Source organism: Syngnathus floridae, chromosome 11 (genome assembly GCF_059516105.1).
Source record: "Syngnathus floridae isolate MCC-2025c chromosome 11, RoL_Sflo_1.0, whole genome shotgun sequence".
NCBI classification, from domain to species: domain Eukaryota; kingdom Metazoa; phylum Chordata; class Actinopteri; order Syngnathiformes; family Syngnathidae; genus Syngnathus; species Syngnathus floridae.
This window is the reverse complement of record NC_142423.1, coordinates 9,332,678-9,358,322: the sequence shown is the minus strand read 5'-3', so window position 1 is coordinate 9,358,322 and position 25,645 is coordinate 9,332,678. Positions and strand designations below refer to the sequence as shown.

The following is a 25,645-nucleotide window of genomic DNA, read 5'->3' as shown; positions in this document are numbered from 1 at the left end:
CCAAATAAATAGTTAGCCTACATAGCAATAAAAAATCCATAACGAGACAAAATAATGGCATGAGATAATTTTTGTGGTTTTCCTGCGTCCCCTGCCAGGTGGCCTAGCCTAACATTTGCAACGACATGGACAACATCCTAATTAAAAAGCTTTTAGAGTTTTTGTCTGTAAACATGATTAGTGGTGGAATACTGTGACAATGACCGTTTAGAACAAGCGACACGTGAGTGGACGGTGCTCCAAAACACAGCTGGCTGCAAAGCAGCTGGAGTTGAATAAACACTGAGAAAAAGAAAGCAAGCGAGCGAGAGAGAAAGACTCTTTAAAAGCACTCACGTTGAGTAGACACGCATTAGTAGGCAAGAAGAAAGCAGCTTTTGATGACTTTTTTTTCTTCCCATTAAAGTAATTTGTGAGAACAGTGTTAAGAGAGGACATATTTGAAAAGGATAACATAGTTAAAATTAAAAGTGCAAAAGTCTCTTGGCAGAAAATGTGTTTAGTCATCTTAGAACAGTGGGCTGACTACACTTGTGACATTTTTAGGTTAAGTAGAAAAATGGTGACAGAAAAAGGCTTTTGGGCTTAAATATCCATATTGTAAGTTATAAAAACATACATATATGACATAGATAAAATACATGAACTTAGTGTCTCCTCCAGCTGTGATGATGTACGTATCACACCATCACTTTATCCACGTAATATTTAGATTTTAGTCACATGAAATTAAAAATATCCTAAAGTGCAAACATACAGTATATTTATCATCATTTCCAAAAACAGATTGTTTAATTCGTCATTTGACCTCATATTAATTCCAGATGAATGACGCACGTATATTATTAATGATTGAATGTCAAACAAAAGGCCGAACACGATGAATATTTGAGGTGAAGCTTCCTCTTTGCTCGATGAAATTCATTCATCAAATATTAAATCTTTTGCAAAGCTCCACTTCTCCCACCCGCCAGGCTGGGGGCCATCACTCATCATGCCGCAAGCTTATCAGCGTTCATGTCTCACCAATCTGTATAGTGCTGCATAGTAATATACCATATGAAGGTCGTTCCTCATCTGGTCTTGTCTGAGCAAGCACTTAGTCTTGATGATCAGCTAATTAGAGCATTTAATCAGGTCCCATCACACAGGTCACAAGGGACGATAAAATGGTGACGGGCCAAATTTTCACGCATCGCTCAGTATGCTAAAAGGAAGTTGCACACCACACTACACAGTGATAGCTTAAAACTGAAAATCTCTATAAATTATTCTAGCAATATTACAATTTATATTATATAGATTTTTTTTCCAGAAAAAATAGAACATTAATATTTATTACCATGATATTTTGAAAATATTGACATAATGTAATACATTACACAAATATGTACAAATATTTGGAAATTGTATTCATATATATATATTTTTTTTTACTTACAGTACATGCATTTAAAATATAAAATGAAAAAAAATATTTTAATGACTGGAATGTCTCAACTCCTTTATCAGCTCGCCACTAATATTAGTTGTTCTGCGTGGAGGACAAAGAAAATATGTCTGTGAATGTTGTCTGTCTACATGTGTTGCTTGCTCAGTTGTGGGCAATCCACTTCTCATAAAGTTTTTGCACCGCAATGCAAACACACACACACACACACACACACACACACACACACACACACACACACGCACACACACACACACACACACACACACACACACACACACATAGTCCTGGCATTCCTTTTATCAGAAACACACCTACATCCCTCCCTCTCTCCCTCTCTTTCTCTCTCTCTCTCCGTCTGCCGCCTCCCTCGTCCCCCGCGAGTGCCACACGGGCTCACAAGTGGATCTCCCCCTCGAGCGAACCACAGCACGGACTCATTTCTCCACGCACCAGCTCTGAGTGGATGCTCACTCAGCAGGGGTGTTTTGAGATATTAGCGCGCTGTGTGTGGGGGTGAGAGTGGGTGAGAGTGTGTGTGGTGGTGGGGTGGAGGGAAGCGACTCGCCCACATCCACCATCCCCGTTCAAAGGTAAGATGCCGTTCTTTGTTGCCGGGGTGACCGCTAATGATGATAATGATGGGAGGATCACTTAGAGTGGTTGGAAAGTCTTCATTAAGTGCTAATTCTTCATGTTGTGGTTAAATACATTTATTTATTTATTTATTTATTTATTTATTTATTTATTTATTTATTTATTTATTTATTTATTTATATTAGTGGTACTTTCTAAGATCCTTGGCCCCACTTTGACTAATTCCAAGAGGTGGGCTTACTGGGCAACTTTTAGCCTTTGCAATTTGACATTTTAAAAAAGGTCTTTGTACAGACTTTTTGCTATTTCAATTTGTAGAAATGATCCTCAAATGTGTACTTAGCAGTTGGATTTGGACATTTTGCCTTGAAATGAAACAAGAAAGTGGCAACAGTTGTTTTGAGTAAATGCATGACATATTTTGAATGTATTTAGTACAGTCTATGTTGCCTTCACCAGCTCCTTAAAAAAATCTTAAAATGAGGAATGAGAAGTGTTCTATATATAAAGTTTTATCTTTCATTAATATTCTGTACACCTTTGTCACTTTCTTATGCCATTCATCATGCAATATCATATTGCTGTCAAGCGATTAAAATATTTAATTGCGATTAATTGCATTGTTTGTATTGTTAACTCATAGTTAATACACACACACACACACACACACACATATACATTTGGTCCATCACCAGCAGGAGAAAAATGTGTAATATAGGAATGATATAAATTATTAACCCAAATGTATGTTTGTAGATATAGATATATGATTTCTATGCAGAAAGTCCAACGTGCTCCAAATGTCTTTTAAATAAACGTACTGGGCATTAAATACACATTATAGCGTTACAATATGTTACACCAGGCCTCCATTAAAAGCTTTTATAACTGCAGACAGATGCGTCTGGATGCATTCTGATGGCTCGCTAACAAGAACCACCTTCCCGCCCACTTTTCATTGCTAAACGTGCCACCATGAGTATTAATGAGGAGGGTCTTTTGAGGCTAATGCTCCCATTCGGTGTGACCCTGTGATTTACTCTCAGGCCAAATGATAGAGAAACAGGTGGTGCACAACTGAGGCGGCAGTACACTGCTGATTGAAATTGTCTTTCCATCATCCCAGCCGCGCAAAATTGACTTCATGTGCATATCATTATGATATATGCAAATGAGCTCTATTGAAATAGGCTTATGGCTCAAAGCCTACTAATGTGTTTGTACGAATTTTAATAGTGAAATTAACCTTTGCCAAAATATTCAGTTCTACGCCCAAACTATTCAAAGCATATGGCGAGCAGTGATAAGCCTGTAATGTTCTACATTGTGAGCGTTGCGTCTCATCAAGCTGGAAGAAAGGAATGACAACGCTATACTTATATGCATGGGAAATAAAGTGAATTTATGTGCGTCGGTCATAATAAAAATGTAATTAACTAACTAGATAACATTTTAAAAAATGACATTTATTGATTTATGTGTTTATTTATTCATTTTGATTGGATCTATTTATCATCCCTTCATATTGCCGTGGTGATTTACTATGTGACTATTATTTCAAGGTCCTTTTATCATTTTTTTTTTTTTTAAACAAACAAGCAATCAAAAAAAATCTACCTTAATTGCCCCATTTTTTTCTCGCTTTTTTGACAGAGGCTACAGTCAGGAGAATGGGCAAATCGGAAAGCCAAATGGATATCATGGAGAAATCGGGTAAACCTGGCAAACGTGGATGGACGGTAGCAGAAATCGGTCTGTCTGTGCTCCTGCTGCTAGTCAGCTGCGCCTTGGCGGGCCTGGTGGTCCTCTACATATCGGTGCTCAAAGGTATCAATAAAGTTGATCATCTAATTGAGTTATGGCTTTCTAACAAATGTCTAATCCTTCCCTCCTTCTTCCAGAACAATCTCAGCGTTCGAGTGTGTCGCGCAGCTCAGCAGACATGGGAGGTGAGCAATTCTAAAGCTCAGACAGTCAACATGGCACAGTGAAGTGGTGTCACGGGGCAAGCGCCACCTCGCTTAATACTCTAAAGTCCCATTGGTGCCAAGTCAGCAGGGCGGCACAAAAGTCAGTGCTGACGCACCAAAGTCTACTGTGCCGCCAATCCATCCCAAATGCTTTGCACAAGCAATCTCCGACTTCACTCAAAGTTACATTTGGTCAGACGGCATTCAAAAGACGGACTCAAATGCACCGACTGCAGACTCTTTTGTTCACCAAAAAATCGAGTCGATCCCGCCGCCGGCTGAACACAATGTACTGGAGGAACTTACGAAAATAAAAGCAGTAAGAGGGCTATATGGGGCTTAAGAGTCCTCCTTATGACAAGTGTCATCATGACAATGGAACACATGACATGTTTAATCTACACTTAAAAACCAGACATTACCTGAAAAGGGTTCTCAAGATATTGAATGGACTGCAAGTGGACATATCACCTCTCATCTGAGTAGGCTTAATCAGTTCATGATGAAAAAAGAAAAACACTTGGTGAGAGATAAAGCAGCAAAATGTGCCTCCAACCAACCATGAATGGTATCCTTTGTTTCCATGCAAAATTGTGAAGATGCCTTGCAGAGAGACTCAGCAGACGAAATGTCTTCAAAGGCAAAGAGTCCAATTGTGGTCGATTAAATGCCCTGACAAGTAAATAAATGACTTTGCATGAAATGAACATTTTAATTGCTTGTGTACAAATCAGGGCCTAACCGATGTGGATTTTTGCAGCCGATTTGGCAGAAACAATTTCTAAACTGATTGATTGGCTGATTTATTGACATATACATCGTGAGTAAAATAACTTTTTTTTTTTTTTGGTTTCTTAACACCTATAACAATATCTAACTTTGAAGTTGAAACTTTCATTGTAAGGCAAAATGGTAAAACATTTGAGGTACCAAAGTCATGAATTGTTTATTTTTTCTATCCAGGTCAGCTGTTGCGCTCCAACCTCGACAGTGTGTGCACAACTGCAGATTGCGTAACCGCAGGTGAGGCCTTCAGGACCTACAAACGTGTCGTAAAAATAAGTCTCATTTTGACAATCCAATCCTTCCCCTACAGCGTCACGGCTCCTGCAGAACATGGATGCGTCGGTGAAGCCCTGCGATAACTTCTACCAGTACGCCTGCGGGGGCTGGCTGGACCGCCATGTCATCCCCGAGACCAGCTCGCGTCACAGCGTCTTTGACATCCTCAGGGACAAGCTGGAGATTGTTCTCAAAGGTCAGTGCATGGCCCTTGAATAGCTCGAGCGCCGAATGACCAACTATGAGGTTGCGTCAATATTCTGAATTAAATCTAACAATGTTGAAAAAGCCCAACGTGTTGTCTCCTGTCTTTCAGGTGCTTTGGAGACGGAAAGCAAAGAAGACAGAGATGCCATCAAGAAAGCCAAAATACTTTACAGCTCCTGCTTGAATGAAAGTAAGCTCATCCATGTCTGAACCTAAAAGTCCACATGATTGAATAATTTATTCCAGGAAGTAGCCAGCTGCATTTTGTAAGATTGAAAAACCTCAATTGGTGCCAGAATAGAATAATTATGATAGAGATCTTACTGAGATGTGACCTGTGCAGGTGTCCCTAATATTGTGACCGCTTAATTTGTCTAGACCTCATTGAGCAGCGCGACTCTCAGCCACTCCTGATGCTCATCGACATTATCGGCGACTGGCCTGTGGCTTCTGATGACTGGAACGCCACCTCTGGTAAAAGGAACTTTTGAGAACTGTGAGGCGGACCATCTCCACAATGCTGCCTCGAATTGCAAAATGTTCTCTTTTTATTATCTGATGCTTACACGGCCGAAATCCTCAATATTTAATGTCTGCCTGCTCATTCATATTGAACCTTAAAAGAAATGGAAGTGCTCCACAGATTGTATTAAATTAGATTTTACTTCAGAGGAAGAATGGAACCTCGAGGACACGCTGGCCACAATGACCGCTCGCTTTCATAAGAAGGCTCTCCTGGACATGTACGTGTGGACCGACGACCGAGATTCTCGGCGCCATATCGTTTATGTAAGATTGTCATCTCTTTATCGTCAACAAATTGTTTACTGTACATCCATATAGGTAACGACCATATAAGGGCAAAGGAGCCACATTTGGTTATCGATCAAACTAACAAGTCCTTTTACAAATTGGAAGGTATTTCAAGAAATATTTTCTGTTAAATCACCGACCACAAATATACTTGTATAAACGTATAGTCACCGAAATATTCTGTTAAGGAATAACAGTAAAATTTTGTATTTTGTTTAGATTGACCAGCCGGGACTTGGGATGCCTTCGAGAGATTATTATTTTAACGATGGAAACTACAAAAGGGTAAGGGCCCATTTTGATTTGACGATCATTTTCTTATATTCTACCATTTCTCAAGCTCATTATAGATTGTCATAATTGTCAATAATGTCACCGTTAGGTTCGCGAGGCCTACCTCCGCTTCATGGTCGCCATCGCCAAGATGACCCGTGAGGACAGGAACCTGACGCAGGACGATGAACGCGTGTGGGAGGAAATGATGCAAGTCTTGGACCTGGAGACGGACATTGCCAACGTGAGTGTCACGATAAAGAGAGGAAACGGTCCTTGTATTGAAATACATGTCAAATATTTTTTTATTGGACAGACGGCGCACCCTTACCGACTAATCATCACTACACAGTTAAATTTTAAGGCACAACAATGAGCAGTAATCGCTTAATAGCACTCGTTCATGATTTGCCTCCATCCAGGCCACATTGCCGGCTGAGGAGCGTCAGGATGTCACCGTTCTTTACAACAAGATGACGGTGAACGAGCTGCAGAGTACTTATGGCTTTAATGTGAGTGACGACTGCATGTCTGCTTCCAGAGATAACACAGAAGCAGTTGATTACAATGCTCCGGTCGGACAAAAGAAAAGTAATTAACAAAAATGTTGGAATTTACGAGAGCGGGCTGCTACACGTGATTTAAAAAAAAACAAAAAAAAAACGTATTTCGCTTGAGACTTATTGAAACAACCTGTGACTCATTTTGCAAAGTTTGTTTTGTAACAATTAGATGTTATGGTCATGAGGCGGCAGCTGCTGTTAGTCTCACGAATTTATGGATTATTATTTGTTTTTTATTGCTCTATGCAATCTTTCTTCTTAATGCCAGATTAGATTTGCAATTTTGCATTGTTTATCTGTTTAGGATGTCTGCATTGGTTTGGAGCTCATTTGGACTAATTCCCTTATAGTCAAGTACGAGACTTGGGACTGACCCAAAATGGCTGCATCGACCCAAAATGGCCGACTTCCTGTTTCATAGCAGACAAGACTTTTTCGTATTCGTATTCTTGGCCCTTAAAAGAAACATTTTATAGCAACCTAGAATATAAGAAAAAAAATGTGAACACTTGTTTTGCAGGGTTTTAACTGGACACGGTTTATTCGAGGCGTGCTATCCAGCGTGTCACTCAGTGTGGAGCTGGAAGAGGAAGTGGTGGTGTACAGCTCACCTTACCTGGACAAGATGAATGAAGTCCTCTCCAGACACAGTGTTCGGTCAGCAGTTGCACAAACAAGGAATAAAGATTGAAAGTAAAATGTGTGTTTATAGTAACACTTCATATATGCAGAACTATGCAGAACTATCTTACCTGGCAGCTGGTCATTGACAGAGTTAACAGCTTAAGTCGGCGTTTCAAAGACGCCAGGGCCCGTTACAGGAAGGTAGACTCCACCGCTGCTTCGCTCCTGAATAGGAACATTTCTTTCTGGGTTAAAGTTTGTGTGCGTCTCAGACTCTGTATGGGACCACGGTGGAGGATGCCTGGTGGCGAGAATGTGTCCGATACGTCCAGAGCAGCATGGAGAATGCCGTCGGAGCGCTGTACGTACGAGAGACTTTTGCCGGGGAAAGCAAGCGAATGGTGAGGAACATCTCACGTTGTCTCTATGAAAATTTTACAAAAAATGGCTATTATCCATCCAACCATTTCTATCTTTTAACTTATCCCAATTGAAGGCAGATGACGCCCTAAATTGGTCGTCAATCAATTACAGGGCGACTTGTCATAATCATCTTTGTTTATTCATGATCATAGGTCAGTGACCTCATCGGAAAAATCCAAACAGCGTATGTGGAAACACTTGAGGAGCTAGGCTGGATGGATGCAACCTCTAAGGAGAAGGCCAGAGAGAAGGTAGCCTTATACATTATCACTCATTTGAGTCTTTGCAAGCAATGAGGGTCAAGTCTCGTCTGACTTTGGACACCTCTTTAAGCTTCAGTGGATCTCAAAGCAATCCCAGGCCAGTTGGGAGACATAGTCCCTCTAGTATCTTCCATGTCAGATCTGAGGTGTTTAAAATGGAATACCTACATTTCAAATAGACATGGAAATAAATAGATATACTACATACTAGGCATAGTCAGTGACTATCACCGCATGCATGCATTAGTTGAAAATTGTCACTAAGTGTAGTGCATCTCCTGTAGGCCATGGCCATCAAAGAGCATATTGGCTATCCAGATCACATTCTGCAAGATGATAACCAGAAACTGGACCAAGAGTATGCGCACGTAAGAAAACAGACTGTGTTTTAGTGGAGAGCATAACAAAATACATTAAATCCACTCGTTTGTACTGCTTTCCCAAATCAGTTGAATTTTAGCGAGGAACACTACTTTGAGAACATTCTGGAGAATCTCAAGTCTGAGGCCCACAAGAGTTTGAAGAAGCTCAGAGAGCCGGTGGATCCTAACTTGTAAGTTAACACTCAACAAAGGGTATTTTGGGCAGACGAATGCTTGATGATGGGATTATAAACATTCCTGGTCGCTACTCAGGTGGATCATCGGTGCTGCAGTGGTGAACGCTTTTTACTCTCCCAACAGAAACCAGATCGGTAAGATCTTTAATGGCGCCGCTGATTAGCATTTTTCAGCTACGCTCATGTGCACCTTCTTGTGTTTCCAGTGTTTCCCGCGGGCATCCTGCAGCCACCTTTCTTCAGTAAACATCAACAGCAGGCTTTGAACTTCGGCGGAATCGGAATGGTCATCGGTCATGAGATCACACATGGATTTGATGATAATGGTAAGACTTTTAAGACTTGTCTCTGGCAACTCCAGTTTTCTCTGAATATTCCAGTTTTTATTCCAGTTATCTCTGTCTATTCCAAGGTTCCTAGGATATGGCTTTTTTAGCTGGGTATTTTAATTTTTATGAATGTTTTTTTCTGCAATCCACTGCTCTGTAAATGCAGATAACAAAATTTTACTTTGTATTGTATGTGACAAAATTAAATAATCTACAGCATAGGTGCCAAAGTCAAGGCCTGGGGGGCAGATACAGCCCGCCACATCATTTTATGTGGCCCCCGAAGACAAACTGTACATCAACTTCATCTGTCAATACTAAAGTTACAAATTGTCTTCACTTATTTAGAAAAATACAGATTTGCTAACAATTTTTGTTACCATTGATCTTTTAAAAACATTTGAACGGCTTTTACTAGTCTCCAGTTTCAAACTTAGTTATCCATCAGTTTGTTTACAGTCGTAATGGCCCTCGACAAAAATGAGTTTGACACCCCTGAAGGGTAGATCAACATGTACTCAAATTAATGTACCATGCTTGGTATTCCATGGCAGGGCGTAATTTCGACAAGGACGGCAACATGCTCAACTGGTGGAGTAATTACTCGGCAGAACATTTCAAGGAGCAGTCACAGTGCATGGTGCAGCAGTACGGGAAGTTCAACTGGAAACTTGCTGGCGGACAAAACGTAAGACTTCTTCGTAACTGTAGATCAGCCTCACCGGGATATATTTCTGAGCATTTTTTTTATTTGTCATTTTAGGTGAGCGGAATCAGCACTTTAGGGGAGAACATAGCTGATAACGGAGGGGTTCGGCAAGCCTATAAGGTGTGATGTTACATTGATTTAAACCAACACAAGTAATGGGTTTTATAATTGATGCTTGATTTGTTTAAAGGCTTACCTTAAGTGGGTGGAGACAGAAGGAGAAGAGCCTCGTCTCCCTGGTCTAGACATGGATCACAAGCAGTTGTTCTTTCTTAACTTTGCCCAAGTAAGCAAAACGACAAAAACAAGGATACATGCGATTTCACAAGATTCAGAGATATTTACAGTGGATTGATGCTTTTGAGAAATTACTACTCACAGCTCTAAATTATCACTCTGCTTCATCCAGGTTTGGTGCGGGGCATATCGACCCGAATATGCCAGCCAATCCATTAAGACGGACTCTCACAGCCCTTTAGAATACAGGTAAGTGGTTGGTACTGTAAGATCCCTAGTTCAATTCAGTATTGAATTTTCTTGGTGGAGTTCACATGCTAGTACTCCATGTTTCTCTTTGTTTTTTGCCTTAGGGTTCTCGGTTCACTCCAGAATTTTGAAGCCTTCTCAGAGGCGTTCCAGTGCCAGAAAGGGAGCCCGATGAACCCAGAGCAAAAATGTCGCGTCTGGTAGTAGATTTTTGCTGTGACGACTAACTGAAAGGAGACACTGTCTTCATGCTGACAACTGCAACGGGCTCATTTATTTGGGGTGACGCCAAGTATTGAAGTCACTGTTGTCATATTTGCAAGCGATGACATTGTGGATTCGTTTTACGGCTGGAAAGAAAAGGGTCTGGTGGATTCACGAGGCAACAGTTTTATGTAAAGCATTTTCCTCTGGGAATTTTACTCACAAATCTTGAGAACAGATCTTTGTGATTAACTCGGGAATGTTCTCGCTCGACCGCCACGGAGTCAATCACGGCGAGCACTCACAAAAGTGATCGGCGGCTACAAAAGACTTAGTTCCGCTCTGTGACTTTGTGTACTGGCTGCTAAAGTGCAGCTAATTACCTGAGAGACTTTAAACTTAAAGCTTTGCAGCTTTAACCATAAATTAACATTTAAAGTGAGCTGCAGCTTTTCAACTAAATATTTAAATATTTAACTCTGGCTTTTCAGAAGCTTTTGGAGCGTCTCACACGTACACTACTAATGGTGAATTTTCAGATCTTGACACAGCTTGACATGACTGACTGATGGATTGAGGGAGAAAAACATTTTCATACACGACAGGTACCTATTTGTGTAGTTAATTGTCAATTGTTATGTAAAAAGTTATTCGAGTAATGCTTAAGAGCAATGTAGAAAACAAAATTTCCACCTTGTCTTATCATAACTGATTCACAGCAAAAAACAATTTTGCTTTTCAAACTGTAAAATAAGCAAAATCACTTCTTGTAGCTAATATGTAGAGAAAATAACAACAATAAAACAACGATTACGCTAGCTAGCCCGAGTACAGCATTTGACAATAAATTCCCTTTTTACTTTTAGTGTTGTCATAAATATTTTCCTTGTCTGCTAATTATTCGTTGAGTCCCATCAAAAAAGTCAACTAAAATGAGCAAGACAAAAAAAGTTTGCTTGCCTACTATTATGAAATTAGTCAAAACAAACAAGACTTAAACTTTCCCAAGAAAACTATAAAATGATCGCTATTTTGAGCACAGTACTGCTTTGAGGAAATAATTTTAATTCTTCCTTGAATCTCAACATTAACATTTGACAACATAAAACTTGATAAATAGATAAAATTCTACTTTGGGTGTTTTGGGCCAAATTTTGAGTCACGGTTATTTCCACTGTATTAAAAAACGACAACGATCCTGCTAGCTCATAGCAATGATTTAAATCACCGTTAGCATCCCTCTGCTTCCACAACCGCGCGTGACGACACAAAGCTACATTTGTCGAATTAGTTCAACCACATGGACCAATACGTAAACATAGTTAAGACCGGACTCTTTGCCTTTCGTACACAACTGATTCCACGTGACTGGCGGACTGCTCAGGCAGCGGCAATCAGATGAAACTCACATTGATTAATGGAGATGAAAGGAGGCCGAGGCCTTGTGACCGCCAATAAGAACCTGGACGAATGGGGCTGGGACTGTTATTTTCAAGCTTCATTACCATGTAATGGCAGGAGAATCAAAGCGGAGCATAGGAAGAGAGGTGGAAGCGTGTAGAGTGGGGTGATTAGTGTTGCTTCAGTGCTACAAAGAGCTTTAAAGAAAAAGATGAAAAATACATTCAGGATGCCTTGTGACTGTTTAGTCTGAATGTGCTCTATTCTACGTATTCTATTCTAAGTACTAGATATACATTAAATGTTATTGTATTTGTTTGATGTTCTATACAGGACTACTTGTTTGATGTTCTATACAGGACTACATCCATATAGACACTTCAGGTGACATCCATATGGTGAAACTGTGTTATTATTACCAGCCAAGTAGTTTTTTGCTAGAGTATACAGTATATATCAGAACTATATTGGAGAAAAAAAAAAGAAATATGTGAGAGGAATTTATTTATCTATTTAAGAGATCGCATTGTTGCTTTGTCGGTTTTAAAAAGTAAAATAATGTTTTAAGAATGTTCCTGCTGTTAATTTGATTTCTACAACGATTGCTATTTTTGTGATGCTGATCTGTAATGATTGCCATTAAAGTGAATGTCCCAACAACGTGAATTCAATGTATATTTCTTTCAAATTTTGAACTTAATGCCGGACCACGACTAGCACTTTTATGTGAAAAACAATAGGTAAAAAATAGGTACGCTTAAAAACGTTGTTAGCGTTAGCTCTTAGTTAAAGTTGATATTTGGTCTACAGATACTATATATACACAAACAAACAACCTGAAAGAAAGAGGATGGCATTGTAAAGTATGGTCTTGGTTTTATTAAAACGATTTTCGAAACAAATTGTTGATATAATAGTTTCTTTCCATTGGAATGTCATGTTTTGCTCCTGACTGGATGAGATTTGGATCAACCTTGACGTCCTCATCGAGTGCAAACATCATCATTACACTGCAAAGAAAAGAACTTATCTGAAAAAGCAAAATTTCTCGGGAATCATCCGCTGAACTCGACACGTTCACAAGGCTTCACTGTATAAGATCCCCCCAAATAAGCGCGTCGGCTAGCTTGTGACTATGTGACTAGCACTTTTTCTCTTCATCATTTAGAGCACACGGAGCAACAACGGTGTCTTTTGTGTTCAGGGAGGACGCGTGTTGTCCTTCACACAGGTCACAAGGAGGTCGGGTGCGCTTGGAATGGACGATGGAACGTCACAAGCAGCCTGACAAAACTCATTGTCACAGGAGTGACTATCACAGTTTGTCTCAATCTTTAGTTTGCATTAGAAAAAGCACCAATAATAATCCTTTCTTGTTTTCAAAATAAGAATTCAAATGTTTGGCCATTGCTGGGCTCCCGTGTGACATTAGGACATCCCTAACCGTCTCAAACTTTGAGGACCCACGGGAGAAAAAAAAAAAAGATTTTGCAAATAATATGACTATCTCTCCATCGTGAATATCATAGTTCCTAATCAAATGAAGTAAAGTACAGTTGCAGAGCGGTGGACTGTGACAACTAAATAATAACCACGGTATTGTCCGTGGAGATGCCGATTGGATCCGCGCAATGATGTTGACGTGAAACCACCAAGGACTAACGTGTGGTTTGTGAACACATGTTTGTCCTGCGGTTCCGTTTAACCTCTCACTGGGAAGGTAATCGGGAATGACAATGACGTTTTTTTTCTAGAATAACAGCAGTATGTCTTACCACCGGCCTTTGACCCTCTTTTGCGTGGGATGAAATGGACAACGCTTTTGTTATGTCCTCCAAAGGTACATAGTCTCCTGGGGAGTCTTGGACAAAGTGCAATAAGATCTTCTCCCCACCTTGGCAATCAGAAAAGATACAGATGATTTTGGTGACTAGACTATGCTTTGGTTACTTTACTGTTCACTTATTTTGGCTTCATCCCATTGTCTTTTTCATTTATGACAATAATTGCATATATTACTGCTTTGTCACATTGATATTTCACAAGTTTTCTTGTTTAAAATCACAATAAATCACAAATTGCCAAAGAGACCGAAAATAGGTCCAAAATTAATATGAATGAATATGAAAAAAAATATTATAAATGATTATTGGTTGGCACATATTATTAGCACTTTTTCCCCACATAGCTAAACACCGAAACTGGGAGTAAAAAAACAAGGACTTCTGTTCGTCAGTCTTCTCTCATATGGAGCAGTACTGCTCTCTTGTGGAAAGATTTCAACATACTGTATATTTTTAATTGCTACAGCTATGCTGACAGTTCACTGCTCCCTTATTGCAGTTATTTTTAGTGTTTTCCCTTTTATACCTCTAATATCAAACACCGCTAAAGTCAAACCTCCGAGAAGCATATTTCACAAAAAAATGGGAGTTGGATTCCGCTCCTCAAAAATGTAAAAAAAAAAGTCACTTCATACTCTTATGGATAGTAAACCTTTTTTTTTCTTTGTCAATTAGAATTAGAACATTTGGGAACGTTTCTTATTGAAGTGTACCTTTGGCTACGATGAGCATGCCTCCACTCTGGAGCAGGTCACCGGAGAAGTTGCCCTGGATGCCGCCCGCGCTGGCCTGCGTGAAGCAGCAATAAGAGACAAGTGTCATTTTACTGTACATTCCAGCAACGGGCGTGAGAATCGCAACAGCATGCAACTAAACACAGCTACCTTTGAAGCCGCTTCTCGTACTTTCTTCCCCAGCCCGGCGGGAATCACGCTCAAAGCTGTGTACCTAGCAAGTATGAGACACTTACTTGATGCTGTGTTTACAAAGGTAACATACTGTACATGTAGGAAGATGTCAACAACAATTGAAAACCATCGCTTAAAGAAATTCTCAAAGTGAACGTGGACGCCCTCTAGTGGTATGAGAAAGAATCACTGCCTGTTTCCAAGATGGGCAACTGGTTTACCTAATGTGGTGCGGTGCAGTGAGTTCTGGGAACAGAGGATTGACTCACCTTTTGAAGCCCAAGTCCTTGTAGCATTTCTTTTGCTCATCAATGTAGATTGCTAAAAAGAAAAGACAAGTTTTGCTTATTCATGTGATTGGAGTCACATTGGGGGGAGCGTAAAGAGTTTCAGAACTTATTCCGAGAGCTGCAGTAATATTTATCATTTTTCGCAAAGGATAAAGAATACATGCATGTGAGAACTGTGATATGTACATGTACCTAAGTAGTTGTAAAGTCTCTTGACTGAGCCACAAGTGTGTCACATGAATGCCACTTACATCCTTTAAAGAACCCCAACTGTTTGAACTCGTCGAGGCCTAACTCCTCGGGCCCGATGCCCACCAGCGCCACGCCATTGGCGCTCAGGTCAGGCTCCAGCTTACTGATCTCGGCCGCTGTCCAGCGGCACACCTGGCAACCAAAGCGTCGCAGGAAAAACAAGACCGCCGACCGGTCCTGCCACAGAGACTGCAGCTCCACATTCTGTGGAAAAAAGAAAAAACATGTTTGTTCGTTACGGATGTTGTTTTGTTATGATCTGGAACCGAGTATTTTATTCCAAAGCTATCTGAACATCTACATTCAGTACACAGGTTGAGTGAGTGACATTTGCCACATCATTAGGATAACAAGTCACCCCAGAGACACTTGACATTGATTAGCCTCACTATGGGGTATAATAGCATCATGGATGCATAATGGAATATAATGTCAGTAGGTCTCTAAGCAAGACTGAAAGCCCCCAGGGGGATTGGCAACATGGGTCCAATAGATTTAAATGGAGTCATTGTAATACAACCAGCAGAATTTACTCGATATAGTTTCTTCTCCATTACTTTAGTGTATTACCTCTCCAGTGTCCGCGCTCTTCAACAAGTTCTTCCCAACACGATTAAGATCGATGTTATCCATGTTTAAAAAAATGCTCAAAGCAGAGGGAACATGTAATAGTAAATATATGTAACGCAGCTGTTGCAAAACAACCACTTCCTGGTATGCCCATTGACTTGTGCTGTCCAATCACATTAGGCTAGCTAGAACGTAATAGCCAATCGGAATGCAAAGACTACAAAAAGAGGCGGGGCATTCTCAAATTGGAGAAAATATGAGTTTGGAAGTTGAGCAAAGGTGAGCTGGTTTATGACATCACAGTGTGAACTCTTCTACGCCTCATTTGCAGTTTTAATACCTTTACTAGGGCTTGTTTTTAAATTAACTACAATACAATATTTACAATAGGTAAATGGCAAAAAGCCACTCACTTTTTCTGTAACAGGTATTAAAGACACGTTTTACATATTTGAAAATACAAATAATCTACATATTTTATTATCACGATTTTAATTTATTATTTTCAATTAAAACTGTTGTTTAGTCTTTCTAATGTTTTCCCTAAATTATTATTTAGTTTATTTATTTTTAAATAATAGGGGTTTTATACCTATGTTACATAGGCCAGGATAAATACATTATTATTATTATTATTGCATATAGTTATTTGGTTTCCCATGGGAGATTGTATTTCTTTTCATACACATTTTCAAAATTACATATTTTCGAATGGGTTATGATTTTTTAAAAGTATTTTTGCTTAAACAATTTCTATGGAGGAATGCATAGGACGTTCGGTGGTGCTGATGCTGCAGGAGGGGCGTGACGTCACGGGAGAGACCGGCAGGAAGAGGCTTTGGGAGGGCGAAGAGGGGCTGGGGGGTAGAAAAACGAGACCTCGGATTGACTGCATCAAAGGAACCTAAAGAGCACCTGTCATGGCTCCCGTAATAAATTTGACGCCTCTTTTTATAAACCACCATTGTTGTCGTGTACGCAATGCGCATTTATAAATGACGAGGCAGCCCGACAAGGTAATTATCCTTTTTTTTTTTTTATTGGCGCCTCTTGTCTTTTTACGTACTCTCGATTGTGTAATTATACATCGCTGTATTGGTTTGAATTTGAACGATAAACTTGAGGCTGTCATTGCATTGTGCGTTGCGCCATTAAATCCAGCTTCCTGCATGAAATATTGAAAAGGAAACACGCTTCACAATGCCGCATACTCACTGAGCGAACACATGGGCCATGCGCAGCAGCTACATGCGCAGTGGTGTCTGCAGTGTCCTGACCGGCTGTCGGTCTATCTCTCCCCCCTTCCTCCGCCCCCTTTTGACCATGAGCACTGACTTCTGGCACCCCCGCCCCCTTGTGACTACGAGCCATGACTTCTGAAGCTGACCCACACCTCTATTTCTGCCACTAATACTAATCATTCAAATGTTGACGATAAACTTAAGGTGAAAAAATATTCACATTCTGTAGTGAAGAAAAAATTGGTTTATGCCTTGAGCCCTAGACTAAGCTGCCTTGAGAGAGATATGTCATCTCCGGGGATGGGCACCCCAAGTGACCCCCTCCTGGCCAGTCCCGGCATGGGGAGACTACCCTCAGTTCAGGAGGGACTCTGGAGGAACTCGCTACCCAAGACGGCCAGCTTCCCGACGTCCTCCACCCGACTCCTCAGTCACCGCGCCAACAACTTCCAGCGGCAGCCCAAGCGGCAGAAGCTGATCCGACCTTCTCCGCCTCCGCCGCCAAACACGCCGTGTCCCTTGGACAGGCTGGACCTCAGCGAGCTACCCCCAAGACGCGCTTTCCAGGAGCTGCTCTTCAACGGCTGCATCCTTTTCGGGATTGAATTCAGCTACGCCATGGAGACGGCTTACGTGACACCCGTACTTCTGCAGATGGGCTTGCCCGATCAGTTCTATAGCTTGGTGTGGTTCATTAGCCCCATACTTGGTAAGTCGGGACACAAACACTCACATTGGCACCGCATTGGTTTATTAGCCTGCCTGTGTTTATCTTCAAGGATTCTTGGTTCAGCCTCTCATTGGAGCTTGGAGTGACCGTTGCACATCCCGGTTTGGACGCAGGAGGCCGTTTATTTTTGCTTTGGCAATAGGTAAGACGCACGCGTGTCTCTGCGATTTAGCCTCGCTCTGTTGAGTAGGGACTTGAAAGAGATGTGAGAGTAGGCGGTTTGTTGCTTTTTAATCCCTTGTGTGGATTAAGGAAAATGTCATCCATGAAAAATACAGCGAAATTATCTATCATAAGGACTTCCTGATGCATACGAGTACAACTTTTATGACTTTTAACATCCCCAAACTACAAAGTGGTTTTCATACTTATCTCCAGGAGCGTTGTTCGGCCTGACTCTGGTGCTGAATGGACGAGACATTGGAGGAGCGTTGGCGGACACGGCATCCAATCACAAATGGGGTATAATCCTGACGGTGTGCGGTGTGGTCCTGATGGACTTCAGCGCAGATTCGGCGGATAACCCGAGTCACGCCTACATGATGGACGTGTGCAGCCCGGAGGACCAAGATCGGGGTTTGAACATCCATGCTCTACTGGCAGGTGGGCTTTGGCTTGACTCATACTGTCCTTAACTCGATCGATAACTGGTGGGTCCATACATAAATATTTTTAACAACTTCATCATTTGTCACAGGACTCGGGGGTGGCTTCGGGTACATCGTAGGCGGCATCAACTGGGACCAAACAAACTTCGGAAAGTCAATGGGTGGTCAGTTGCGGGTCATCTATATGTTCACTAGCATCACCCTGGTGATCGCCACAGCCATGACTCTTACAAGCATCCCAGAGCGACCGCTGCCCAAGAGTCAACCCTCTGTCAAAAGCAATCTGAAGAGCCCCAACGTTCTACTTCCTCCGTCGCCGCCCGCCCCACCGGGATCTGCGTTGGCAGTGGACGACGAGGATGAGGAAGGTCACTACGGCTATCACTTGTCAAAGTCAAGCCACCCCGAGTCTTTGGCGTATTCCTGCAGTGCCAACGCCCGCCTCTGTGCCGGGCTCACTAGCCCCATATCGCCCATGAGCCCCCTTACGCCAAAGTACGGCAGCTTTATAAGTCGGGACAACTCGCTGACCGGCATCAATGAATTTGCCTCGTCACTGGGGACTTCCTACATAGACAGTGTTCTCATAGACTGCTATACGGGGCAACAGACACCACAGGGCCTCCTGGCCCCCAACTCTGTACCCATCCCTCCAGGTGACACCCCTGCCCCAGAAGGGTCCACCCAGCCAGAAAGGCAACCCGATAGGGAGTGTCACCCAGACACAGAGACTGGCCCAGAATCCGAACTAGCATCTCAAGTCACATCAGGGGCGCGGCCCGGTCTGGAACCACGTCGGGGCTCCGCTGCCGGAATCCTGAAACGACCTCAGAGTCTGGCACTCATGGAGGAGCCCATGGCGACCCAGATAGTCGGGATGGAGAATGGACGTAGGAGAACTGTGACGTTCAGCCAGCAGGTAAGACTTAAAATTCACGTTATAGCAGTGTATAGCATTAAAGGTTAATATCAGACTGGACCAAAAAAAAAAAAAAACTCTACAAAATGAAGAAAATTGATTTTTAAGAACAATTTAATTAAATGAATATAAAAATTTAGGTCTTATGGGTAGGTCAGTGCTTTTAATAGTGTTTAGGCCAACAGACAAGACCTCAGTGGTGGTTCATTAATATATTTTAGTCACAATTCTCAAACTTATTTTTGTTTTTGTTGTGTCTGATGCAGGTCGCGAACATTTTGCTGAACGGCGTGCGCTATGAGAGCGATCTAAACGAGAATGCGGTGATGGGTGAATCTCAAATGTCAATGAAACTCCTTTGTATAGCCATCTATCGGATGCCCCCCTCTCTGCGGAGCTTATGTACTAACCATTTTTTGGGTGAGTAAATCAAATGGGCAAAAAAGTTACACTGTCACACTTTCGTAAGAACTGATACTTAAACAGAAACAGTGGCAGAACATTTATAAAGATAATCACTCACTGGCATATATTCTTTATCCTCTGAAAAATTCTTTAGGGTATTGCATCTTACTTTGACTGCACTTATACTGCCCCCAGGTGGACAAACGGCGCATGACAGTGGGAGCAGTACAATCAAATTAATAAAAAATGTGAAAAACTGTATTTCGCATTCTATTTATTCACTCTGTCATTATCGTAAGGACTATTTTTTAGAAAGTACAATATTGTCATTTTTCCCTGGCCCACTTCAACATTCCAGCCCAGAAGTTCACCTTATGCTGTGTTCTTGCAGGCTGGCTGTCCTTTGAAGGCATGCTGCTCTTCTACACAGACTTCATGGGCGAGGTCGTATTTGAAGGAGACCCCAAAGCGCCCCACGACTCCGAGGCCTACCAGCGCTATAACGCTGGGGTCAGCATGGGCTGCTGGGGCATGTGCATCTATGCATTCAGTGCTGCTTTCTACTCAGGTAAATCTTCTACCGCATTCTGACCTATCCAAAATCTATTTCAACCCTCTCTTAATTGGCCTTGTATATTTCCAGCCATATTAGAGAAACTAGAGGAGCGCTTCTCTCTGCGCACGCTCTACTTTTTCGCCTACCTGGCGTTCGGCCTGGGCACGGGTCTGGCCACGCTGTCCACCAATCTCTACGTGGTGCTGTCCCTTTGCGTCACCTACGGGGTGCTCTTCTCCTCACTATGCACGCTGCCTTACTCACTGTTGTGTGAATATTACCAAAGCCCTCAGGTCAGTCCCAGCAATGCACGTGTGATCATACTGAAGATTCTTGTGCTGTGGATTCATCTCACGTTTCAAAAAAACATTACTCCAAATGATGTGTTCATTCATATTGGTCGAAATGGAATTGTTAAAAGAGTAAAATAAACAAAAACAACAGTGTCTCTGCATCTCTACCTTTCAGTTCTGCGGCTCATCCGAGGAGGGCACCCGACGCGGGATGGGGGTGGACATCTCGCTGCTCAGCTGCCAGTACTTCCTGGCGCAGATCCTGGTTTCGGTGGCGATGGGACCTCTGACATCGCTAGTGGGCGGCGCCCAGGGGGTGATGTACTTCGCCAGCCTGATGTCTTTTGTGGGCTGCGCATATTCATCCCTCTGCGTTGTGTACCAGCTGCCCGCCGCGGAGGGTGAGCCCGCCGAAAGCGAGACGCGGCCGCTGCTGGTCCAAATTTAGCTTCGTCCGGATAAGACGCATTCTGCCGCGCACTGTACAGCACAAGCAGACATTCTTTTATAGCACAGCTAGACAGACATTGTGTTCATACAGTGTGTGTGCCCATGCATCATGCGTTTGCATTCACGTTTGCATTTTGTATATCTGCTTTGGACAGAAATCATTGCTTCACACTAAAGGTGGGGAACCTACATACAACTGAATGTAGACCCAAGCAGCGTTGGGCTAGCTAGCATACAATCAACGCCTCAAGCTAGTAATATGACCCATTATAAAAAATGGGATGGACAAGCTCACATTTAAGAGCCATATTAAAACTAACTGAAACTAATAGGCTAATAGAATACAAATAATATACAAATATAAGTCTCATTGTAGTTCTCTGTGGTTGGCTTAAGGAACAAATTGGGCTGCTTGTGACGACAGGCCATATTTGTCACACCCTGTCTGAGAATGTTTTTTTTCTTTTCCAGAAACAATAATGTGTGTTGATTCCAGTTGGATTTGAATGACATAGTGGCTTTATCCAAATCCTGCATTTATCCCTTTCATGCATCCAATAGCCATTGTCCTCATTAGGGTCACCGGTGAGCTGGTTGTCCCTTACCTCTGACTTCACACATTTGCTCACCTTTTTATGGGTTGTCTTGCATGAGGTGCCATGTGATTGAGTTAGCATTAGCATGGCAACACACAAACACTTGAATGTGCCTGGGATCCTTCCACCCACCAGGATTTTGTCACTTTTTAAAAGCACGGTGCTGCATACACTGGTCATATGCTGTGACCCTCCTGGCCGACCAGTGCAATAATGGCAATCATTCTTGTCATTATCAGGAAGAGGAGAAGTTGAAACAGGGGTGTGAACATCAACATTGAGAAGACCCCCCCCCCCCTCCTCACCTGAAGGTGGACAACACTGAGCGCCAAAGACTCTTGGGTGCATTATAGCCAGCAGCAAATATCACATTCAATTCCATTAGGAAGCTATTTTTGTCTTCAAACACAGGCAAACATTCTACTTAAACAATTACTAGAAATGACTCTCGGTTCCTGCTGCCCCAGGAGAATGTCACTATTTGAAATACATGACTCAAGCAGCTTTGTTTAAAAAACAACTGTTGCAATAGTTCATTTTGTTCAGTATGTTTGAAAAGAAATTTCAAATTAAAAGGGATGATTTTTTTTGGACACCTGTGTAAATTCTTGTCTTCCATTTTGATTTTAAAGCACATGAGAACCTGAACTTCTCACTTGTGCCACACGGGGGGAATAGAGGACAAGTCGCTCTCTTTGCCAACGCCATTATCATAATGTCTATGTATAAAATCTTTCCCTACGTCCTAATCGCTATATATTATTTAGCACACCCATCAGTTAAATGAAATATGGTTAACAAAATTGCAACCTGCAAAGACAAGATGACAAATTCACCATGTAGCTGACAATTCCAAACACAGCAAAAGCACTCATCCTTGGACACATTTTCTGCAGGTAGGTCAAATGACGTCATTTAAATGAACTCTCATTTAATCATGTCACCATACACACACATGAGAAATTTAATTAAAAAGACATTTTATTTGTTTGAGAATATACAAAGCAGTGGCTGAAGTAACCATGTCACGGCTGGTTGTTAAAGAGAGGCAGTCTTGGACAAAAAAAGCAGGTTACCCAGCCATAAATGTAAACTCCGTAAGAAAATGGCAACAAAAGAAAAAAAATCAAACGTGTAAATGGTACAAACCTGCGTGGAATGCATACAGAACGAACAAGACCAAAGCATTAAGATTTAAGAGGGGTTAATTAACGTCAGCAAAACAACAGAAAGCTCACCTCTACCAAAATGGTGGTGGTGTGGAGGCCCTTTATTTTATGAGCACCATCTGTTATGCTAACAGGGCAGCTGAGGATTAACTAGCAGCTTAAACACCAACAAAAGGTTACGCAACAATTAATAATGTTCTTTATTATTAGCCCCCGCTTAAAACTTATCTTTGGTCCTTGAAGTGAACGTGAGCAGCTGCCTGAACGTTTGAGCAATTGGCTGGTCCGAGCTGACTTGATAGAGGTTGTGCTTACAAACAGAAGCAAGGAAATGGAAATTAACTCATCTCTTGGCATGGCCCTGTTTTGAACACACACATACACACAAAAAGCTCCTTTTATAGACCAATAAATAACATCTTGTATAAAAAAAAAAAAAAAAAAAAAAAAGGAAAAGAAGAGGGCCACAATGTTTCACTCCAGTGCAATGTGAACATGGGAGCAAAATAATGAAAACAAAAAAACTGAACAAAACCCAAAACCTTAGAAAAAGCACAAGCTCTACAACACCATGTTGACCAGTAAGCCAGAGCTGCAAACAAAACCGGCATTTTTAAGCATCTACTTCTGCTTCTTTTGAATCTCCATTTTCCTCAGTCTTCTGTTTTTTGGTGTCCGCTTTCTCCTAGAGGGTGAGAAGGGGAACTGAATATAGTGATTTGTTTAAAACAAAATACTTTTTCTTAACTTGACAATGAGCTATAAACCTGTAGAATTAATTGAAATGCTGTACACTGATGTCAGAATAGTTTGAATAAATCGAGAAGCTCCATAATAGCAAGCAGTTAAAATAATAAAAGGAAAAAGAATATCATTTGACAAAAAATACGTATTTTGGTATTTTTCTTTTAAGTTTGCTAAGATGAGGACTGTCACTATCATTTTTTTAATCAGTTAATCACATAAAATTTCATTATGCATTATAGTGGGTCATAAGACCATTTTCCAATTCTTGTTTAATTAATTATGATTGTTTATTTGATATTGCTTCATAATTAAACAACAGCGAGACAACTAAGCAATATCAGATGAGGGGGGATTGATGTATTCAAACTTTTTTTAAGCTTATTCAGTTACGGGACATGACTCATCCAAAGCAAAAGTTTGCAAATGACTGATTTTGACTTAAATTATAATCAGTGTGCTCTCATGTAGAAATGTGAAATATTTTTTTAATGTGGACTTTTGGGGGCTTGGGTAAGATCTTTTCAATTGAATTAAAAATGGGGAAAGATGGTGCCAAATGAAGACAGCACACGTGACCCACCTCCTCGTCATCGGCAGCACGCTTCACAGGCTGTGCGTCCGTCTCCTCAGCAGGGGGCGCCTCTTCCTCTGCTTTCCCTGCAAAAAAAAAAAAAAAAAAAAAAGAGTTTGCCTTAGTGTCAAAGACAAACGGGAATCTCAATCCAATGAAATGAGACAAAATGGAGCAGAAGATAAGTACCATCCCCATTCTTGTGCTCCTCTTCTTCTGTCGCATCTTCAACTTTGTCACTGTGGTTTGCACCATTCTGAAGGAGCAAAATGTCACATTTATAGTCCCGGCAGTTGGAACAATCCTCCACGGACACTCTAAAGACGAGAGAAGGGCGCATGGGGGGTGCTTTATGCTCTCCAGAGGATTAACCACCACTACCCGCAGCAGACTCTCTGGGAAGACACCCCCAATGGAGGCGGCTCGCTTGCCAACAACATCTGTGCTATTTTCCACAAGGCACACAAAGAGGCCCAGGCAGAATGGCGACACCTGCACGACGAGGGGGCTTCTCACCATAAGACAAAAGCACCCCCGCCTCCCTCGCTCGCTACACGAAAGCTGCCAGCAAACTCACAGTGCCATTAGCAGGTGCGTCCCCGTTGTCTGTTTTCTTCTCCTCCTCCTCCACTTCAACTTCTTTCTTTTCTTTCAGCTCCTAAAAAAAAAAGAAAAAAGACGATGAAATTTTCGCAATTTTTCTTTCTAATCTGAAGTACTGGTATGGCCATAGCCGTGCTTTTTAGACCTATGACGTTTTTAATTGCTTCATTTGTCATATTAATGGAGTTTTTGCCTTGTTCCCTCGGCGCACGCGCGTGAGACGTGAGAAGGGCTTCTCGAGATTTTCCCGCCCACAGCAAAAAGCACCGGCTGCGTTCTCCTCCTAGCTTTTGTCTATGTTCGACGCCAAAAAAAGCACCTTACACGCCGCTAAACACCTGATTCTCAACCAAAAATGACACACGTGGCTTTAAAATATCGAAGAACGACCCCTGCTTGACGAAGGCGTCGAATTTCAATTTTTAATCGTCATTTGCAGAAACGCCATTTCATCCGCTAAATTGCATATTACGACCGACCCTTAGCCATCATTAGTAACTTTTACAACTTCTTAAGCATTAAACCCGACAAGTCGGAGTGAGTATAAAATGAATGAAACACACCTTGGCTGTAACCTCTGCAGTTGCGGTGGTGTCAACATCTGTGTCGGCCATGTCTACTTTGAGAATAAATTGAGTTAATTTGATTGTTTAGTTCCTGTTTTTTGGGCTTTGCGTCGTCGTCGTCGCGGATACTAGTCCAATGACGCCGAGAGAGAAATGATGTCTGCCCGTCTCCGCTTTTTCTGTGGGAGCCGCTTGAAAACCACTCTTGTTGGAGGTAGAAGCTCAACTCGGCCCCCGATTGGACCGTGGCAACGCGCCTGGCGTTTCATTGGAGGAGCGCCACGCCAGTTCTCGAACAAGCACCCGCCTTTCACGTGTACTCGTCGTTGATTGGCCAGTGTTTTTAAAGCGCCGCTTCGATGTGACTTTGTTTTGCATTTTAATTCAAACAATG

At 41.8% G+C, this 25,645-nt stretch overlaps 4 protein-coding genes and 2 long non-coding RNA genes across 7 annotated transcripts; 2 read left to right on the top strand and 4 right to left on the bottom strand.

Moving 5' to 3' along the window:
* The first annotated feature begins 1,848 nt into the window (after positions 1 to 1,848).
* Positions 1,849 to 12,593, top strand: mmel1 (membrane metalloendopeptidase like 1). Its single transcript, XM_088390345.1, has 24 exons — positions 1,849 to 2,043; positions 3,701 to 3,874; positions 3,949 to 3,996; positions 4,981 to 5,040; positions 5,114 to 5,275; positions 5,396 to 5,476; positions 5,665 to 5,760; positions 5,957 to 6,075; positions 6,319 to 6,384; positions 6,482 to 6,616; positions 6,795 to 6,884; positions 7,456 to 7,592; positions 7,667 to 7,760; positions 7,832 to 7,960; positions 8,135 to 8,233; positions 8,530 to 8,613; positions 8,695 to 8,798; positions 8,881 to 8,939; positions 9,011 to 9,130; positions 9,688 to 9,821; positions 9,897 to 9,962; positions 10,033 to 10,128; positions 10,252 to 10,328; positions 10,433 to 12,593. Exons 2-24 carry the CDS (start codon positions 3,718 to 3,720, stop codon positions 10,530 to 10,532), a joined length of 2,313 nt encoding a protein of 770 aa, XP_088246471.1. The 5' UTR covers positions 1,849 to 2,043; positions 3,701 to 3,717; the 3' UTR covers positions 10,533 to 12,593.
* LOC148390936 (uncharacterized) lies at positions 5,275 to 11,931 on the bottom strand. Its single transcript, XR_015861386.1, has 4 exons — positions 10,222 to 11,931; positions 10,039 to 10,118; positions 7,552 to 7,784; positions 5,275 to 6,595 (listed from the first exon to the last, which is right to left on the bottom strand). It is a non-coding gene; the product is annotated as an uncharacterized LOC148390936 (long non-coding RNA).
* Positions 12,594 to 12,789: 196 nt separating the features above from the next.
* On the bottom strand, positions 12,790 to 15,955 carry prxl2b (peroxiredoxin like 2B). The gene is made up of 7 exons (XM_088390346.1): positions 15,798 to 15,955; positions 15,227 to 15,431; positions 14,955 to 15,006; positions 14,662 to 14,725; positions 14,491 to 14,566; positions 13,709 to 13,827; positions 12,790 to 12,943 (listed from the first exon to the last, which is right to left on the bottom strand). The coding sequence occupies exons 1-7, from the start codon at positions 15,858 to 15,860 to the stop codon at positions 12,917 to 12,919; spliced, it is 606 nt and encodes a 201-aa protein (XP_088246472.1). The 5' UTR covers positions 15,861 to 15,955; the 3' UTR covers positions 12,790 to 12,916.
* A 708-nt stretch (positions 15,956 to 16,663) lies between these two features.
* slc45a1 (solute carrier family 45 member 1) lies at positions 16,664 to 22,188 on the top strand. 2 transcript variants are annotated; one of them, XM_088390824.1, is made up of 9 exons: positions 16,664 to 16,813; positions 17,296 to 17,747; positions 17,818 to 17,910; positions 18,147 to 18,371; positions 18,466 to 19,295; positions 19,562 to 19,715; positions 20,092 to 20,268; positions 20,344 to 20,549; positions 20,725 to 22,188. In XM_088390824.1, the coding sequence occupies exons 2-9, from the start codon at positions 17,324 to 17,326 to the stop codon at positions 20,995 to 20,997; spliced, it is 2,382 nt and encodes a 793-aa protein (XP_088246950.1). In that variant the 5' UTR covers positions 16,664 to 16,813; positions 17,296 to 17,323; the 3' UTR covers positions 20,998 to 22,188. The 2 variants fall into 2 exon arrangements, with proteins under 2 accessions (XP_088246950.1, XP_088246951.1); XM_088390825.1 differs by having other exon boundaries at positions 16,667 to 17,747; positions 20,725 to 20,950; positions 21,835 to 22,188.
* On the bottom strand, positions 20,091 to 21,863 carry LOC148390933 (uncharacterized). The gene is made up of 2 exons (XR_015861491.1): positions 21,629 to 21,863; positions 20,091 to 21,029 (listed from the first exon to the last, which is right to left on the bottom strand). It is a non-coding gene; the product is annotated as an uncharacterized LOC148390933 (long non-coding RNA).
* Positions 22,189 to 22,558: 370 nt separating the features above from the next.
* LOC148390931 (uncharacterized) lies at positions 22,559 to 25,444 on the bottom strand. The gene is made up of 5 exons (XM_088390499.1): positions 25,249 to 25,444; positions 24,660 to 24,740; positions 24,272 to 24,338; positions 24,092 to 24,168; positions 22,559 to 23,449 (listed from the first exon to the last, which is right to left on the bottom strand). The coding sequence occupies exons 1-5, from the start codon at positions 25,297 to 25,299 to the stop codon at positions 23,378 to 23,380; spliced, it is 348 nt and encodes a 115-aa protein (XP_088246625.1). The 5' UTR covers positions 25,300 to 25,444; the 3' UTR covers positions 22,559 to 23,377.
* Positions 25,445 to 25,645: the final 201 nt, after the last annotated feature.